Source organism: Entelurus aequoreus, linkage group LG03 (assembly GCF_033978785.1).
Source record: "Entelurus aequoreus isolate RoL-2023_Sb linkage group LG03, RoL_Eaeq_v1.1, whole genome shotgun sequence".
NCBI lineage: Eukaryota > Metazoa > Chordata > Actinopteri > Syngnathiformes > Syngnathidae > Entelurus > Entelurus aequoreus.
Genome location: NC_084733.1, coordinates 15,680,950 through 15,698,807, shown reverse-complemented (window position 1 = coordinate 15,698,807; position 17,858 = coordinate 15,680,950). Strand labels below are relative to the sequence as shown.

The 17,858-nt window shown below is 39.1% G+C and overlaps 1 protein-coding gene across 5 annotated transcripts in view; it reads right to left on the bottom strand.

Moving 5' to 3' along the window:
- Window positions 1–4,199: 4,199 nt before the first annotated feature.
- The window catches only part of zgc:110158 (uncharacterized protein LOC553590 homolog), a 115,004-nt gene continuing 101,345 nt past the window's right edge, over window positions 4,200–17,858 (bottom strand). For 2 of the 5 annotated variants that reach the window (XM_062041349.1, XM_062041347.1), the window contains 10 exons: window positions 17,655–17,719; window positions 17,510–17,571; window positions 17,385–17,430; window positions 14,137–14,172; window positions 14,011–14,065; window positions 13,738–13,808; window positions 11,977–12,055; window positions 11,869–11,897; window positions 11,677–11,778; window positions 4,200–4,869 (listed from right to left, as the gene is read on the bottom strand). In XM_062041349.1, coding sequence (XP_061897333.1) covers window positions 4,699–4,869; window positions 11,677–11,778; window positions 11,869–11,897; window positions 11,977–12,055; window positions 13,738–13,808; window positions 14,011–14,065; window positions 14,137–14,172; window positions 17,385–17,430; window positions 17,510–17,571; window positions 17,655–17,719 — 716 coding nt within the window. In that variant the 3' untranslated portion in view covers window positions 4,200–4,698. Of the gene's footprint in view, window positions 4,870–5,006; window positions 5,219–11,676; window positions 11,779–11,868; window positions 11,898–11,976; window positions 12,056–13,737; window positions 13,809–14,010; window positions 14,066–14,136; window positions 14,173–17,384; window positions 17,431–17,509; window positions 17,572–17,654; window positions 17,720–17,858 lie in introns of those variants that run through there. The other 3 variants (XM_062041351.1, XM_062041350.1, XM_062041348.1) reach the window with 2 other exon arrangements.

Sequence of the window (17,858 nt, the reverse complement as noted above, 5' to 3'; positions counted from 1 at the left end):
TTCGTAGTAAAAAATCAAGAGAATGACTCAAAATAATCCACATGGTAAAGCAGATGCTTTTGTCACACAAAGGGCGTGTACGATCGACGTGATATTTTCGATAAACTCCGTCCGTAGTACAAATTAAAGAGAATGACTCAAAATAATCCACATGGTAAAGCAGATGCTTTTGTCACACACAGGGCGTGTACGATCGACATGATATTATCGATAAACTCCGTCCGTAGTAAAAAATCAAGAGAATGACTCAAAATAATCCACATGGTAAAGTAGATGATGCTTTTGTCACACACAGGGCGCGTACGATCAACGCGATATTATCGATAAACTCCGTTCGTAGTAAAAAATCAAGAGAATGACTCAAAATAATCCACATGGTAAAGCAGATGCTTTTGTCACACAAAGGGCGTGTACGATCGACGTGATATTTTCGATAAACTCCGTCCGTAGTACAAATTAAAGAGAATGACTCAAAATAATCCACATGGTAAAGCAGATGCTTTTGTCACACACAGGGCGTGTATGATCGACATGATATTATCGATAAACTCAGCCGTCCGTAGTAAAAAATTAAGAAAATGACTCAAAATAATTTACAAAGTCAACGCAGACAATATAATCGGATCTCTCCCGTTGCCTCAAAGTAAGCCACCGAGTCAACGTCAATAAAAGCGCCGGGAATAAACAAAAGTCCAAAAAGTTGTGACACGGTCCAGTGTGAGTGCGCCTTTTAAATGTGTTGTAAGAGAACATGTGTCCCCCCCATTAAAAGTTCCCCTCTTAAAGAACAATAAGTAGGTTCCTCTTCCAACTGGCTTTGGAAATATCAAAACATGTCAATGATATCAAAATGCATTGTACAGTATTTACAAAAACAATGAGGGGGGAAAAAAAAAGTGAGTTTAATGGCCGCTTAAAGACAAACTGAGACAGAAAGAAGGGCGCTGCTACCACCAGGACCCCCACGGATTAACGGGAAAAATGCACCGGTGGACGACTAGAAAGAAAAATGCCCCAAAACGACCGGAAGTGGTGCGAGCAGCATGAGTGACGACTGAGTGGGGATGACACGCATGAGTGCTGGCTGCGTCTGCATATTTACACACTTTCGCTACTACAAGAATAATACTCTCCAAATCAAAACAATCAACAAAATGGGGAAAAAAAAGGCCATGAATAAATAAAAGCTGTGCATTTCTTCCAGGTTTGGATTAGGGTTAAGTGTCCAAAAAATAAAAAATAAAAAATAAAAAATCTCAATGAATGGATGTACTGCAGTCTCACCAGCAGGGGGCAGTAAAGTCACATCATTAAAGTTTCGTTTTGTGCACTCGTGAAAAGCATGTATCTCCACATTTTTTTTTGTAATTTTTTTTTTTTTTTACAAACATATGTTTTTATTCTTTTTTTTTTTGTTAGTATTTTTGTACAGCCCCAAAAATAAAGATAAAAAAAAAAAAAGGATTTTGGAGATACATGTTTTATTAGCAAGGGATTCTATGCAAAATTACGGAACCCTTATAGGGACATGGGGGAATTTTCTTTTTTTTAAATATTTTTTATTTAATTTAATTTTTTTTAAGACATGTATCTGGTGCGCATGAGAAACTTTTTATAAAGTTATAAAAAAAATATAAAAATAATATATTTTTTTAAGACACGATATACATGTCTAAAAAAAATTATTTAAAAAAATTATTATTATTTTTTTTAGACATGTATCTCGTGCGCAGGAGATACATGTCTAAAAAAAGTATTTTAAAAAAAAATCTTAATTTTTTTTTAGACATGTATCTCGTGCGCACGAGAAACTTTCTGGTGCGCACAACATTCATGTCTAAAAAAAAATAAAAAAATAAAAATTATAACTTTTTTTGTTTTGTTTTTTATAACTTTATAAAAAGTTTCTCGTGCGCACGAGATACATGTCTAAAAAAAATTTAAAAAATAAATAAAAAATGATAAAAAAAACACATTTCCCCCATGTCCCTTTAGGGGTTCCGTACAAAATAAATATTTAGTGTAAAAATGAAAAAGGCCTGAGGATGGATATATTGTGGTTTACCAGCAGGGGGGAGTGACGTCATTGACTAGTGAAAAGCATGTATTTCCACTTTTTTTAATCTTCCCAAACATCAAAGAACATGTCGATTTGAATCAAATGTTTTGGACAAAGAAAAATAACGAAAACGAGAGCGTTAAAAAAACACCCTAATTTGGAGATACATGTTTTCAATAGTATTTGATGCTATGCAACAACAACAAAACAACTAATCTTACCAGTTTTACCATTGAGGTCATATTAAAGTTTGGATTTCCATCCATCCATTACTACCACTTGGACATTTGTGCGCACATGACTAGTGAAAAGCATGCATCTTCAAATGTTGTCAAAATAACGCCAAAAAAAAAGAGTTTTTTGTACAAAATTTGGGAGTGTTTTTGGACCCTCCCCAAAAAATAAATAAATAAATCATGAGCGTTTTTAAACAAAACACAATTTGGAGATACACGTTTTCTTTATCTAGTAATGCGATGCAAAAATGTAAAAAAATCTTCCAAACTGTTTTGTGTTTTAATCCAAATTCTGGTGTAGTTATATGTTTATTTAAAAAAAGGTCAAAAATAGGCCAATTGGTTGATAAAATGTAGTCTTAGCAGCAAAGGGCAGTGACGTCACAACATTAAAGTTTAGATTTGTACACACAGAATTATGATCAGAAAGTACGGAAAATAGTGTTTTTGCAGTCTTTTTCTGTATCCAAAAGGAAGAAAAATAAAAATTCGGAGACGTTTTCATTAGTAAGTGATATACTGCAGTGACCAGGAGGGGGCAGTGACGTCACATCATTAATGTTTGGATTTCTGCGCACTAAAGTGTTGCTGCTGACTAGTGAAAACATGGATCTCCATTTTTTTTTAAATCCCGCCAAAAAAAAATACAGAATGTTTTTATACAACATTTTTGAGTATTTTTTGCACCAAAACAAATAGTTTTCAAATGAAAAAAACCCCAAAAAAACCCAATTTGGAGATACATGTTTTCATTATCATGTAATGTTATTTAAAAATGTACAACAATCTTCCAAAGAAGTGTGTTTTTATACACATTTTAGTGTAGTTTTATGTTTATCCAAAATAGAGGGTCAAAAATAGGCCAATTGGTGGATATATTGTAGTCTTAGCAGCAGTGACGTCACATCATTAAAGTTTAGCTTTGTGCACACACAACTATAATAAAGCATGGATCTCCATATTTTCTAAATCCCCTCAAAAAGTAAAAAAACAAAAAAAACAAGTGTTTTTGTCAAAAATTTTTGGAGTCATTTTCTGTATCCAAAAAGAAGAACAAATGAAAGGGGGGGTTTTTTAATTCAAAAATGAAAGTTTGGAGATACATGTTTTCATTAGTAAGTGATATACTGCAGTCTGACCAGGAGGGGGCAGTGACGTCACATCGTTAAAGTTTGGATTTGTGCGCACTAAAGTGTTGCTGCTGACTAGTGAAAACATGGATCTCCATTTATTTTAAATCCCGCCAATAAAGTACAGAAAGGTTTGTTTTTTTTAAAATACATTTTTGAGTATTTTTTTTGCACCAAAACAATTAGTTTTAAATGAAAACAAAACAAAACAACAACACAATTTGGAGATACATGTTTTCATTATCATGTAATGTTATGCAAAAATGTACAACAATCTTCCAAACAATTGTGTTTTCATCCAAATTTTGGTGTTTTATATTTATCTAAAATAGAGGGTCAAAAATTGGGGGATATATTGTAGTCTTAGCTGCAGGGGGGAAGTGGCGTCACATCATTAAAGTTTAGATTTGTGCACACTTGATCGTCAACTATAATAAAGCACAGATCTCCATATTTTCCTTAAATCCCCTCAAAAAGTAAAAAATTGATTTAAAAAAAAGCGTGTTTGTCCAATTTCTTAAGTAATTTTCTGTATCCAAAAAGAAGAAGAAAAAATTAAAGGAGCGTTTTGTAATTCAAAAACGCAATTTGGAGAGAAGTTTTCATTAGCAAGTGATATACTGTAGTCTTACCGGCAGGGGTCAGTGCGGTCACATCACTAAAGTTTGGATTTGTTGACCCTGACTAGTGAAAAGCATGCATCACTACATTTTCTTTCAATACCCCAAAACATTTACCGTCAATTGAGTATTTTAAAAAAAAACAACAGAAAAACATGATGCAAAAAATATAAATTGTATTTTTATCCTTATTTTTGGGGGGTATTAATGTTTATCACCTATCTCCCCCCCCAAAATCTTTGGAATACAAAGAAAAAAAACTAACTTGGAGATACATGTTTTTCATTCGCCTTCAAAGTAAAAAAACAAACAAACAAACTAATATTTTGATCCTAATCTTTAAAAATTACCATAGCAATATAATTAATAACAATAATACAATATTAAAATAAAAACAGCAATGATACAACACATACATAAAATAGGGGGGAACAGAAATCGTAAAATTCACGGATTATCACAACACCTCTGTTGAAAATGTACACAAACAGAGAATAATGTCAAGGGTCGGGGGGAGGTCACGTCCGTTCGATCCGTTCGCAACAGCACGTTTCGAAACTTGAAAAAAAAAAACTCAAATCTGATGAAGTTTCCAGAAGAGAGCCAACATTGTGTTCTCGTTCAGTCTCCTTCCTCGACCCTCCAGTGTGTCCTCATCGTCTAGAAGCGGACAGGAAGCCGGGGAGGCTCGGGCCCGGGTCCGAGAAGAGGCTCTTCCTGTTGCTCTGTGACAGCTTCCTGCTCGGGCCGGTGGCCATCTTGCACGCTCCCGGAGGGCCCGTCTTGATTAGAGTCCTAGCGTGCTCCAGGGCTGCTCCGGAGGGCTGCGTGGGGCCGCACAGTTCACCCAAGGGAAGGTGGAGGAGGTGTGGAGGATAACGGCAAGGGGGGGGGGGGGGGGTGGGGGGGGGGGGGGGGGGGGGGGGGGGGTGGGGGGGGGGGGGGGGGGGAGATGCGACACCCCCAGATGGGAGCGGAGGTCCGTGTGCGAGGAGGGAGAGGAGGAATGGGGGGGGAGGTGGAAGTGGCGCGATCCGAGGCGAGGTAAGGATTGCGGAGGAATTCCAAAATTAAAAAAAGGGGTACGAAATAGGAGTGGAAGATAAACAAAAATACAAAAAAAAAAAAAGAGGAAAAATAAAATCACACACTCATCGTCATGTTGGGAGAATACTGAAAAGAGAGAGAGAGGGAAAGGGGGAGGAGGGCACAGATGAGTGTATGTGTAACATTTAAACACCAGGGGGCGCTCTGACCCAGCACTGCCACGCTAAAGCAATTAATCTGGCCCGTCGGACATTCCAAAATATTTTTTTTTTACATCTTTAAGATGGAAAGTGTAGCTGCCATTATGATGTGCAGTGATGTTTTCTAATGGTCGTAAGTCTTGAACTATACAAAGTATTTCAATGGTTGGAATCTGCACTTTTGCATGATATACTAGTTACTATGGTAATCTAATTAGTTACTATGGTAATGTACGTCACAGCAGCTCAGGCCAGGCACAGAGTGTTTCCAGAGCAAGCCTGAAATGCGGGTTTCAGGGACAGACGTGGAAGGAGATTTTTACAACAAAGTTGTAAAGCTTTGGGATATATCAAATATATCAGATTATAGGTGGGTTTTTTTTACCCTTCGCGTTCATATTTCGCTATTTTTGTTGCATTTTTGTTGCGTTTCGCTTGATTGTAAAAAATGTCGATTGAGAGGGGGTGTGACGTTCATATGCTGTCAATAATCAGTGTTTTATCATTCATAGTTAATATTTTAAAAATCCCACATTCTTTATTTTCATGTACATTCTGGGCATGTTATTCAGTAAAAAAACAAAACAATTCCATTCCGTTTTTTTCAGGCGGGTCCGTTTTTAGCATTCAATCAGACATTATTGTGAGGTTTTGTATTAGTGTTCCTAAAAATAGATATACCGGCCCCCAGACCCATTTTTTTCTCAAAATGTTTTAGTACGACTTTGATAAGCTAAAAAGCCGTACCGCTTGATGGATTGTCGTAGCATTACGGCTACTGTAGTCAGACGTACTGTGCTTCAACATACGGGTATTATTATGGTATGTGCATAAGGACCCCAAAATGGCACCTACTAGGAGACATTATCTAGCGTTTTGTTTTCACCTATTGTGCAAAACCAACTTTTCTTAGCTACCGTATTTTTCGGACTATAAGTCGCACCGGAGTATAAGTCGCACCGGCCGAAAATGCATAATAAAGAAGGAAAAAAACATTTACTGTATAAGTCGCACTGGAGCATAAGTCGCATTTTTTGGGGAAATGTATTTGATAAAACCCAACACCAAGAATAGACATTTGAAAGGCAATTTAAAATAAATAAAGAATAGTGAACAACAGGCTGAATAAGTGTACGTTATATGTACACTTATACATGAGGCATAAATAACCAACTGAGAACGTGCCTGGTATGTTAACGTAACATATTATGGTAAGAGTCATTCAAATAACTATAACATATAGAACATGCTATACGTTTACCAAACAATCTGTCACTACTAATCGCTAAATCCCATGAAATCTTATACGTCTAGTCCAGTGGTTCTTAACCTGGGTTCGATCGAACCCTAGGGGTTCGGTGAGTCGGGCTCAGGGGTTCGGTGGAGCCTCCGCCACGGAGGTCAAGACACACCCGACTCATCTTGTAAATAAAAACTTCTCCCTATCGGCGTACTACGGATACCCCCAAACAATGTTCCCTCTAATTTTCCATCTGATTTGCAGGTGTGTAATTTGTTGTGAGTTTATGCACTGTGTTGGTTTTGTTCTTTGAACGGTTCATTTTGTGCACCAGTAAAAAAAACATATAAGTTTGTCTTGAATTAAAAAAAAAAAAAGTTTAATTTTTCACGAAAGAAGGGTTCGGTGAATGCACATATGAAACTGGTGGTGTTCGGTACCTCAAACAAGGTTAAGAACCACTGGTCTAGTCTCTTACGTAAATGAGCTAAATAATATTATTTGATATTTTACGGTAATGTGTTAATAATTTCACACATAAGTCGCTCCTGAGTATAAGTCGCACTCCCCGCCAAACTATGAAAAAAACTGCGACTTATAGTCCGAAAAATACCGTATTGGTACCTGCTGATGTGTATTTGGGGTCTGCGTAAGTCAGAAAAATGTGCATGCGTCTGCCATTGTCGTCGCTGCCGTAGTCAATAAGCTCCTTCTTTTTCTCGTCCTCCGCTGTTGCCATTTCCAATACAAAGTAGCGTACAGTTCTAACTTCTATCTATCAGTAGACTCGCTATGGAAGCGCTGAAAACTACGGGTACGAAAAAAGATGACGGGGATAAGACACTGTCGAAGTGGAGGCACGTAAATAAGAGCGCCCACAAAACGGCGCTATCCTGAGGAGGCGGTCAGAAAGCGGCTTGAAAATTGTCTGAAGAACATAATCTATGCAACATTTGGAAAGAACCACCATTACATGTTATGTAGACCAGGTGTCCCACGGACCGGGGGGTGGTTTTTTTTGTCATAAAGAAATACAATTATGTGTGCTTACGGACTGTATCCCTGCAGACTGTATTGATCTATATTGATATATAATGTAGGAACCAGAAATATTAACAACAGAAAGAAACAACCATTTTGTGCGAATGAGTGTGAATGAGTGTAAATGGGGGAGGGAGATTTTTTGGGTTGGTGCACTAATAGTAAGTGTATCTTGTGTTTTTTATGTTGATTTAATAAAAATAAAAATAAAAAATAAATAAATTTAAATTTCTTGTGCGGCCTGGTACCAATCGATCCATGGATCGGTACCGGGCCGCAGCCCGGTGGTTGGGGACCACTGATGTAGACCACAAGTAAGTGTTGTAAATGTAGAAAAAAAAATCATAATATGACCCTTTAATTAGCCTTTTGTATGAAAATAGACCTGAATAGACCATTTTATCGACATTGCGCCTTATAATCCGAAAAATACGGTAAAATATTGTTTTCAGTATAATATGGGACCTTTAATGAAGAATCCATCCTGGTTAAGGGTGGGTGTAGATATTCATAAAATGGTCATAATTTGCAAACAGCTAAAATGAAAAATTGTTTCGACCATTTTTCCATTAATTTTTTTTCTGCTGTATCTGATTGCTTCAATCAGGATTATTAGGGTTAGGGTTAGGGTAGACTTTTCAGGCCAAATTCTGCAATTTGAATACAGTAAGGTCACTGAACGGCAGCCCCCCTCCCCTGATGGTGGACCTTCACGGACCAAGTCTCCCCCCAGTTTGGCATTAATTTAATAATAATACCGGTAATTACAATAATAATGATAATAATATGGTTGCTGAGGTGTTTTGTGTTTCACACAGGTCATCAACACACATCACTGTTACAGAGGGGACGTAATGAATTTGTCAATGATTAGTAAGCGGCCACAATGCAAGCAGAAGATTTTAAAAAAGACTTCAAGTGCTCCTTTTAGTTTAAAATCTGATCAATTATAGTCAAACTAGACCCTCAAAATCATCTAAAAGGGATTTAAGCTATGTTAAAAATGGCCCAAAAAAGTAAATTACAGTGGAACCACTGAAGTAAAATACCCCTGAAATTGTAAGAACTCCAACACTAAAATGATGCAAAGCTCTTATCAAATATCTTAGTTCAATGGTGTTTTACGTTTTTTATTTGGCTTTGGAGTGACACCTATTCCAAAAGACTAAGCAGAATATACACAGGAAGTGACGTGAAGTAAGCGTACTCAGTCTTTTTCATGCGCCTAACTTATTTTTACGCTCCTGTGACAATCAGGAATGTTAAAAAAGGTGCACTATGAATATTATGCAAAGGTTACGTCTTAGTCTTGAAAGGTTGTTGAGTTTTTTAAAAAAGTGTTTATATTTTAAGCTGTGGTTAACTTCTTTTTAAGCCTGTAGGAAGGTTTGAAAAATGCAAAGCGTTTGAGGCGCATTTGCGACACGACTCATTATGCAGAGCATCCCAACTTTGTCCTTAAAATTAAGACTAAGGTATTATTTGGAATTTCTTACAATTATAAAATATATTTTTACATTATCAGCTGTGGTTCACTTCTCTTTACACATATATGACAGCATAGAATGTAAGTGGAGTGGTGTGAAGTTTGCAAGATCTCGGTATTGTCTGTAATAAAGGTTGCACGAGGGCCACAGTTTGACCCTGTGACTTAATATTTCTATGTTTACTCATGTTGACAAAAGCGCTTATCGACATTTTTGTTACAACATTTTAAATTCTGACACAATACGGATACTGGGGCCTTGAGTATTGGCAGAACCCAATACGATTTTGGCACGAATTATAATGTTGGATTTTAGAAAAGGTTTCAGCAAATGAAATTAGTCAGGCAACAATGGTAGTTATGAAAAACATTAACCAATTTATTATTAATCATCTAGCATGGACTTATGCTGTCTTTAAGTTGAAATAAGAATTTTTTCTGCGACACTGTGTCCACAATAATTCATTAAATTATGCTTATGATACAGTAAGTCCAATGATGCGGACACTTTTGTTACTTGATACATTTTAATGCGCTTGTGCTTTGCAGACTTTGTATGTGTAAGGAATATGCAACTATAATTATTTGATACTTATTTATAATGACAAATGTGCCGTTTTAGACTGCAATATTGTTTAATTAAGGACACTTGTTACGCATGTCTAGCTTGTGTGCTATTATGTGCTTGGCTGCGGTGTAGCTGTTAGCTCCTAGTAATAACCAGCCATGTTTACTTTTTTCTGCATTGCATACCGTATTTCCTTGAATAGCCGTAGGGGCGCTAATTAATTTAAAACCTCCTGTCACTCCGGCGTTTACCGGAAGCCTGCGGGATGGCTGTGCATGCGCTAATTATTTTATAACCTCTTCTCACTCCAGCGTTTACCAAAAGGAATGCGGTAAATTTAGGCGTGCGCTTTAAGTGTGATGTAAGCATACCATCATGAAAAGCACATTTAATAAAAAAAAACGCTATTATGGTCTTACCTGTACTTATAAATGGAGTCCATTTGCAGCTCCTAATGACCAAAAGCATCGATAACTTGTTTATAGAAGTCTTCCTTATTTTCTTTCTTCAGTTTTAAAAGTCTCTCTGTCTCGATGGAGATATTCCTTTAATTATTACCTCCTGCTTCGATTGAAAGTCCAGTTTAGAAAACTGTTTTATTTTAGATACCGGTATGTAATCCTCCATGTTAAAAGTTCATCCATCCATCCATTTTCTACCGCTTATCCCTTATGGGGTCGCGGGGGGTGCTGGAGCCTATCTCAGCTACAATCGGGCGGAAGGCGGGGTACACCCTGGACAAGTCGCCACCTCATCGCAGGGCCAACACAGATAGACAGACAACATTCACACTCACATTCACACACTAGGGCCAATTTAGTGTTGCCAATCAACCTAACCCCAGGTGCATGTCTTTGGAAGTGGGAGGAAGCCGGAGTACCCGGAGGGAACCCACGCAGTCACGGGGAGGACATGCAAACTCCACACAGAAAGATCCCGAGCGCAGGATCGAACCCAGGACCTTCGTATTGTGAGGCAGACGCACTAACCCCTCTGCCACCGTGCTGCCCTAAAAGTTCAGGCGAGAGGAAAAAAAAACCGATCTGTTGCTGCGTGTTGTCACTTCTTCTGCAGTACCGGAAGTCGCCAGAAGGATCACTAGCACCCTCTACCACCAGGAGGCGGGAGTCATTTAATGACTCATACCGTATTTGACACACGCAGCTACGGTATATTAATAAAACATAGCTGCTTACTGTTCTTTTTAGCATACCGTACCAGTATTCAATAACTTGGACCTTAAATCCTACTGAATAACTCTTTATCTTTTTTCCTTTGTGCGATTGCAAACTACTGAAATCAGCTTCCTCCATTTTGAAAATGAGGACAGGTAAATCGTCACTCGTGACGTAACGAATTTGTCCTGGCGGAAGTTCTAGACATATGCTAAATATTTTGCGAAACGAGTTTGACCCGGCCGGCGAAAATTATAGACATGCGATAATAAAATTAATATTTTGCGGAACGAATTTGATCCGGCGTTAATAATGAACCAGCGATAAGGCCAAGCATGCGTTAATTATTTTGAGAAACGAGTTTGACCCGGCAGTAATTCTAGACGTGCGAATACTATATTCCCTGCGCCAATTGAAGGAAATACGGTAATTGTGTTAGTTGCTGTGGTATCATCCAGGTTAATAGTACTGTCATGCTTTTATTTTGAAGCTTACTTTGCACAGAACAGTGTGCACGTTATAACTCTGTGACAGTGGTTATTTTATTATTTATATGATAAAGTTAGCAATACCACAACACATATCAACATAAGCAGACCCAGCTTTTATAGAAATGACCCCTGTGGGTCTCACACGTTATGTCAACATAAGCGCATTCAGGTGTAATATTTCTAACGGGAAAATGGCTTATGAATGCAACAAATAGATCATGTCGGGTATTAGAGGTTCCACTGTTTACCCGAAAGTGTAAATATATAGATGAAAAAAAAAATTGTTTGTGTGTTTTTATCTGCTTGCATTCCTCCACTGGTATGTCGGGGCGTCAAGGTGAACCATTAGGGCTCGTGAGGCGTCATTCACTCTCTCTACTTACACTTTCACTTTGGAATGGGTTCAAGAAGTTGCCGCCCATTTCGCCGTCGTCTCGCGGCGTTCCGGGCGGGTTGCTCATACCCCCCATGTTATTAGGAGAACTCTGGATGGAGGGAGGGGAGGACAAGTGATGAGCGTTGTTTATTCTAAGGACCTCTAGATATTACCATGCGGAGATTGAGAGGGAGCTCACCTTTGGCAAGCCATCCATGTCTCCAGACCCTGCGGACACATAACACCAAAGTCGACATGAAGCACACTTGGACAATTTAGTGCTACTTAATGAGTGACGTTGACGCACCAAGTGATCCGTTCATGTGGTGCGGCTCCATGGCTCCCATAGCACCCATCGGCCCGTCAGGCCCGGGTCCCATTGGGAACTGGTCAAATTATAAGAAGTTCAGAATTGTGTTTTTAATGTCTTAAAGCTGGATCCACACTTGTGGTTCATTACCATAGTCTGGACCAAAACCAAAAGTGTCTTACTTAGATAACATTGGTATTTTTGTCAAGTGACTGTTCAAGGCTGTGCAGTAAAGAACCTACACGCACACACTAAAGACTTAGTTAAACATATTACGAAACATAACTCACATATTATACACCTGCTGCATTCAATATATATATTTTTTCTTTCTACACCTACCAGCTCCTAAGTAATTACCTTTAAAGAGTTTTGTAAATTATTTGTGACCAAACTTAAGTTTTGCAAACCACAATGCCATCTGCTGAGTTGAATACATAGATTATATTCTCGCATATCAACCATCTTAGATTTCACCAAAAGCTTCTAAAATATACTTTTAAATTGCCTTTGTGAATTTTTCTGAACATTACTCAAACATTCCAATCAAAATGCCATTTGCTGGTTAAATACATAGATTTATTGATATTCTACTATATTTACCAGCTTCAATTTTATTAAAAGCCTTTAAAAATACTTTAAGAGCTTTTGTGACTTGTTCATGACCAAAATGACATCTACTAGGTTGAATACGCATATTTTTGTATTCTACTATATATACCAGCTTTAATTTCACCCAATACTCAAAAAATAAACTTTTCAAGAGCTTTCTAGATTTTTTTTGTGCCATAACTCAAATATCCCATATCAAAGTGTCATCTTCTGGTTTGAATATGTAAATTATTTTTTATATTCTATCATATTAAGTATTTTAGATTTCACCAAAAGCTTATAAAGACCGACATTTCGAGTGACATTAACCAAAATGCCGTCAGCTGGGTTGACTACATAGATATCTTTGGTATTTTTCAATACCTACCATCTTCAATTCACAAAAACATTCTAAAATCTACTTTCAAAGATGTTTTGTGACTTTTTATGACACAATTCAAATATTTTAAAACCAAAATGTTGTCTGCTGGGTTGAATACATGGTTATTTTTGTACTTTGAAATATCTACAGTCTTCAATTTCCCAACAAGCTTTTAAAGAGTACTTTTAAAAACCTTTTGTGACTTATTCATGATGTAACGCAAATATTTCAAAATGAAAATGTTGTCTGCTGGGTTAAATACATAACTTATTTTTGTATTTTGCAATACCAACCTTCTTCATTTTCACATAAAGCTTCTAAAGTGTACTTTTAAAAAAGCTTTTGTGACTTGTTTATGCTGTAACCCAAATACTTAAAAACTAAAATGTGGCCTGCTGGGCTTAATACATTGATTATTTTCCTATTATGCTATATTTACCATCTTAGATCTAGACAAAATCCTCTCATATATATATATATATATATATGTTTTAGAACTTTCGCGTGACGAACTAAATGCCGTCTGCGAGGTTGAACAAATAGATCATATTTTACATATAGCATATTAACTAGCTTTGATTTCAACAAAAGCTTCTAAAATATACTAAATATACCTAACTGATCAATCAAGAAGATGTCTCTTTGCTCTGCTGTGTACATGACAATGGTGCTCTTTGGAAGTACATTTTTAGAAGCTTTTAGTGAAATAAGCACCAAAGAGCACACCAAATTTGTATTTACATACAAGTGTGAAATGAGGCTGATTGTTTGAAAACCTAACTTACATTGGGTCTGTTGCCTCCGGGTCCAATAGGATTCATCATGGTGTAAATGTTTTCACTGGAGTTAGTTGAGTCTGAGTGAGGACGAAACAAAGAAGTTAATGAATTGTAGGCCGACATCTGGATTTTGTGAGGAGTGATATGACAAAAATGATACAACAACAAAAAAAAATCAGCAATAAGGTGCGGGGAGGGAAGGTGGAGGGCATGCGTTGTCAGTGAGAAGGACAAGATGGAGGACTGTTAGTGTGGTGGGGGCATAGTTAGGTGACGCACCACCTGGGCTGGGCATAATTGGAGTTCCGGGTGGACCTCCGCTGCCTGGTGGACCCTGAGAGGAGGAGAACGGGTAACAATCAGGTAAAAATTCACTCTTGGTTTTAAGGTCTTTAACTGTCTTACCACGTAGTTTCCTGGAGATGAGGAGGAGTACGCTATCTGCAGAGGCAAACCTCATTAGTCAATACATTCAAGATTCTAACAACAACAACAATAAAACGCAAAAACATGCTAATGTGTGACAGTGTGAAGATGCCACAATACGACACAAATCAAATATAGGACGGTAGGGGTGTAACGGTACGTGTATTTGTATTGAACCGTTTCGGTACGGGGGTTCCGGTTCGGTTCGGAGGTGTACCAAACGAGTTTCCACACTGACATGTTAAGTAGCGTAACGCACGTTGTGTAAACAATGCACACAGAGGCACAACACACGGCATGCTAGCAACGACCGGGCTACGTTAGACTGACCATACGTCCTCTTTTCACCGGACATGTCCTCTTTTGCGGAGCTGTCAGGGCGGAGTTTCTTAAATGCCTCAAATGTCCGGCATTTTGAGTTAGGGTTGCGTGTATTTTCAATGTACGTTCAGGGTTAAGAAGGGGTTACAAACAAAACAAATTGTGCACGCAGCAGCATTCGTGAGGGAGGGGCAGAGACAGAGCGAGCGAGAGAGTTATGATAAACACGCATGCGTCGCCAGGCTCTGCTTTTTATCCATAGATTTATTAGATTTAATTTTTTATTATCTATAGCAGGGGTGTCAAAAGTGTGCCCCGGAGGCCATTTGCGGCCCACAGCTAAAATTTTAAAGGCCCACGGCAATTTCTAAAAATACTATTAAAATAAACAAAAACATAACAAAAGTGAAATAAAAAAGCTTAAAGGTTAAATGTAATTTGGAAAAAGTTGCAATGTTGACTAATAAAACAAAGCTGTTTTTTTTCCTTCTTACTGTCATTGCTCAAAACATAATATTGAATCAAAATCAATGTTATTATGAATTATTGACCTATCCAAGGTTCCGATTACTTCACATCAAATATTCCACTAAAAAAAATATTTTGCAAATTTGGTAAATAAATAACCCAAAAATTTATATTTTGTTGTTTTCTTAGTGTACCGAAAATGAACCGAACCGTGACCTCTAAATCGAGGTACGTACCGAACCGAAATTTTTGTGTACCGTTACACCCCTATAAGACGGTTATCCTTCTAGAAAAAAGAGAGGAAGAAGGGGCATCTTATATTCGGTGCTTAGAGATTTAGTCACACAAACCAGCAAGTTGTGCTAAGCTTCTCTCTTCACAAAAGACTGGCACATGCTCATGGGACTCCGGAGGCAGCGGACATGTACCGACCGGCCAAGTGGTGTGCGGCTTTGGCGGTTGCAGAGGCAAAAACTCGGCCATGGGAATGGGAGGAGTTCGGAGAAGCCATGGAGAAAGACTTCCAGACCAGGATGTTGTGGCTCGGTGGAAGGAATACTTCAAAGACCTCCTCCATCCCACCTACAAGTCTTCCAATGAAGAAGCAGTGCCTGGGGACTCCGCGGTGGGCTCTCCTATTTCTGGGGCTGAGGTTGCCGAGGTAGTTAGGAGGCTCCTCGGTGGCAGTGCACCAGGGTTGGATGATATCCGCCCGGAGTTCTTTAAGGGTCTGAATGCTGTGGGGTTGGCGTGGTTGACAAGACTCGGCAGCATTGCGTGGACATTGGGGGCGGCGCCTCTGGATTGGCACACTGGGGTGGTGGTTCCTCTATTTAAGAAGGGGACCCGGAGGGTGTGTTCCAATTATCGTGGGATCACACTCCTCAGCTTTTCCAGTAAGGTCTATTCCGGTGTACTGGAGAGGAGGCTACGTCGGATAGTCGAGCCTCGGATTTAGGAGAAGCAGTGTTGTTTTCGTCCTGGTCTTGGAACTTTGAAACAACTCTATACTCTCGGCAGGATCTTTGAGAGTTTATGGGAGTTTGCGCAACCAGTCTACATGTGTTTTGCGGACTTGGAGAAGGCATTCAACCGTGTCCCTTGGGAAGTCCTGTGGAGAGTGCTCAGAGTATGGGATATTGGACTGATTGTGGCGGTCCGCGCCCTGTATGATCAGTGTCAGAGCTTGGTCCGCATTGCCGGCAGTAAGTTGGACACGTTTCGAGTGAGGGTTGGAATTCGCCAGGGCTGCCCTTTGTCACCGATTCTGTTAGCAACTTTTTTAGAAATAATTCCTAGGCGCAGTCAGGGCATTGAGGGGACCCGGTTTGGTGGCTGCAGGATTAGGTCTCTGCTTTTTGCAGATTATGCGGTCGTGCTGGGTTCATCTGACCAGGATCTTCAGCTCTCACTGGATCGGTTTGCAGCTGAGTGTGAAGCGACTGGGATGAAAATCAGAACTTTCAATTCAGAGTCCGTAGTTCTCGCCTGAAAAAGGGTGGAGTGCCATCTCCGGGTTGGAGAGGAGTTCCTGCTTCAAGTGGAGGATTTCAAGTACCTCGGGGTCTTGTTCACGAGTGAGGGAAAAGTGGATCATGAGATCGACAGAAGGATCGGTGCAGCATCTGAAGTGATGCGGACCCTGTATTGGTCCATCGTGGTAAGAAAGGAGCTAAGCCAAAAGACAAAACTCTCAATTTACTGGTCGATCAACGTCCCTATCCTCACCTATGGTCATGAGCTTTGAGTTATGACCGAAAGGACAAGATCACGGGTACAAGTTGGTCATTGACCAACATTGCTGATGTTGTCCACAACATGGTGTTAAATGCAGCATAAGACTAAACAGTCAATTCCAGTCTATGGTCTATCTGCGGTTTATAGTCTGGTGCGGCGAATATACAGAAACAAATGTTTTTCTAAAATGTAGTGGGTGCGGCTTAAACACCGGTGCGCTCTATAGTCTGGATAAGAGGGTAATTAAACTCAAGTCATACCGCAGGCCAAACTTCTTATTGAACTTGTGACGACCTCACAGGCCAGACTGTAGACACCCGCGAGCCGTAGTTTGGACAACACTGCTCTAAAGTAACGGTACTCTTACTTGGAGTACAATTTTTGGGCTACTTTACCCACGTATGGTGTTTACATGCCTTTTAAAAAGCTGATTTCAAGCCAATTCATGCAATAATAATTTTTTGTGTTCGTGTGAGTGAGAGTGTGTGTGTGTGTGTGTGTGTGTGTGTGTGTGTGTGCGTGCGTATGTGTGTGTGTCCACACATGTAAAATTTACTAACAGAAACCTGCTTGAACATAATATTAGCTTTGTCTTTATAAATACATTTTCCAAAAATGGGTCTTGAAAAAGAGCAATCGTCTTATATTCGGGTGACTATGGTAATGTTCAGACTTTACTTGTGTAAAACATGAAGACTCACCGAGTTAGCGTTAGGACCCGGCCATGGCCCTCTTCCACCTGGACCCCTGAGGAGAAACAATGGAAGAAATATAAGACGATAGACACAATCACAACAAGAGAGGTATAAGAAGTGTTTAAACGCACATGTTCATCCCTGGCATGGGGCCGCCCATGGAGTTGGGGGGAGGCCTCATACCCCCGTAATTCTGCAAGACGGAAAATGCCAAATTGAAGAGGATATTCGGTGAGGATTGTTTGTCAAGTTTGTGCTTGATTGTCAGAGCGGTACCTGTGGGCCCATGGCCATTCCTCGAGGAGGGTTCATTCTCATTGGACCGCCCATGTTTGGATGTCCTGAAGCAAACAGATACACAATTAATTCCACATATGTCTCCTCAAGTTAAATTGAGTTAAAATGCTACTGTACTGCGTGCCGTTCTACAAAACCCAAAACCAGTGAAGTTGGCACATTGTGTAAATCGTAAATAAAAAC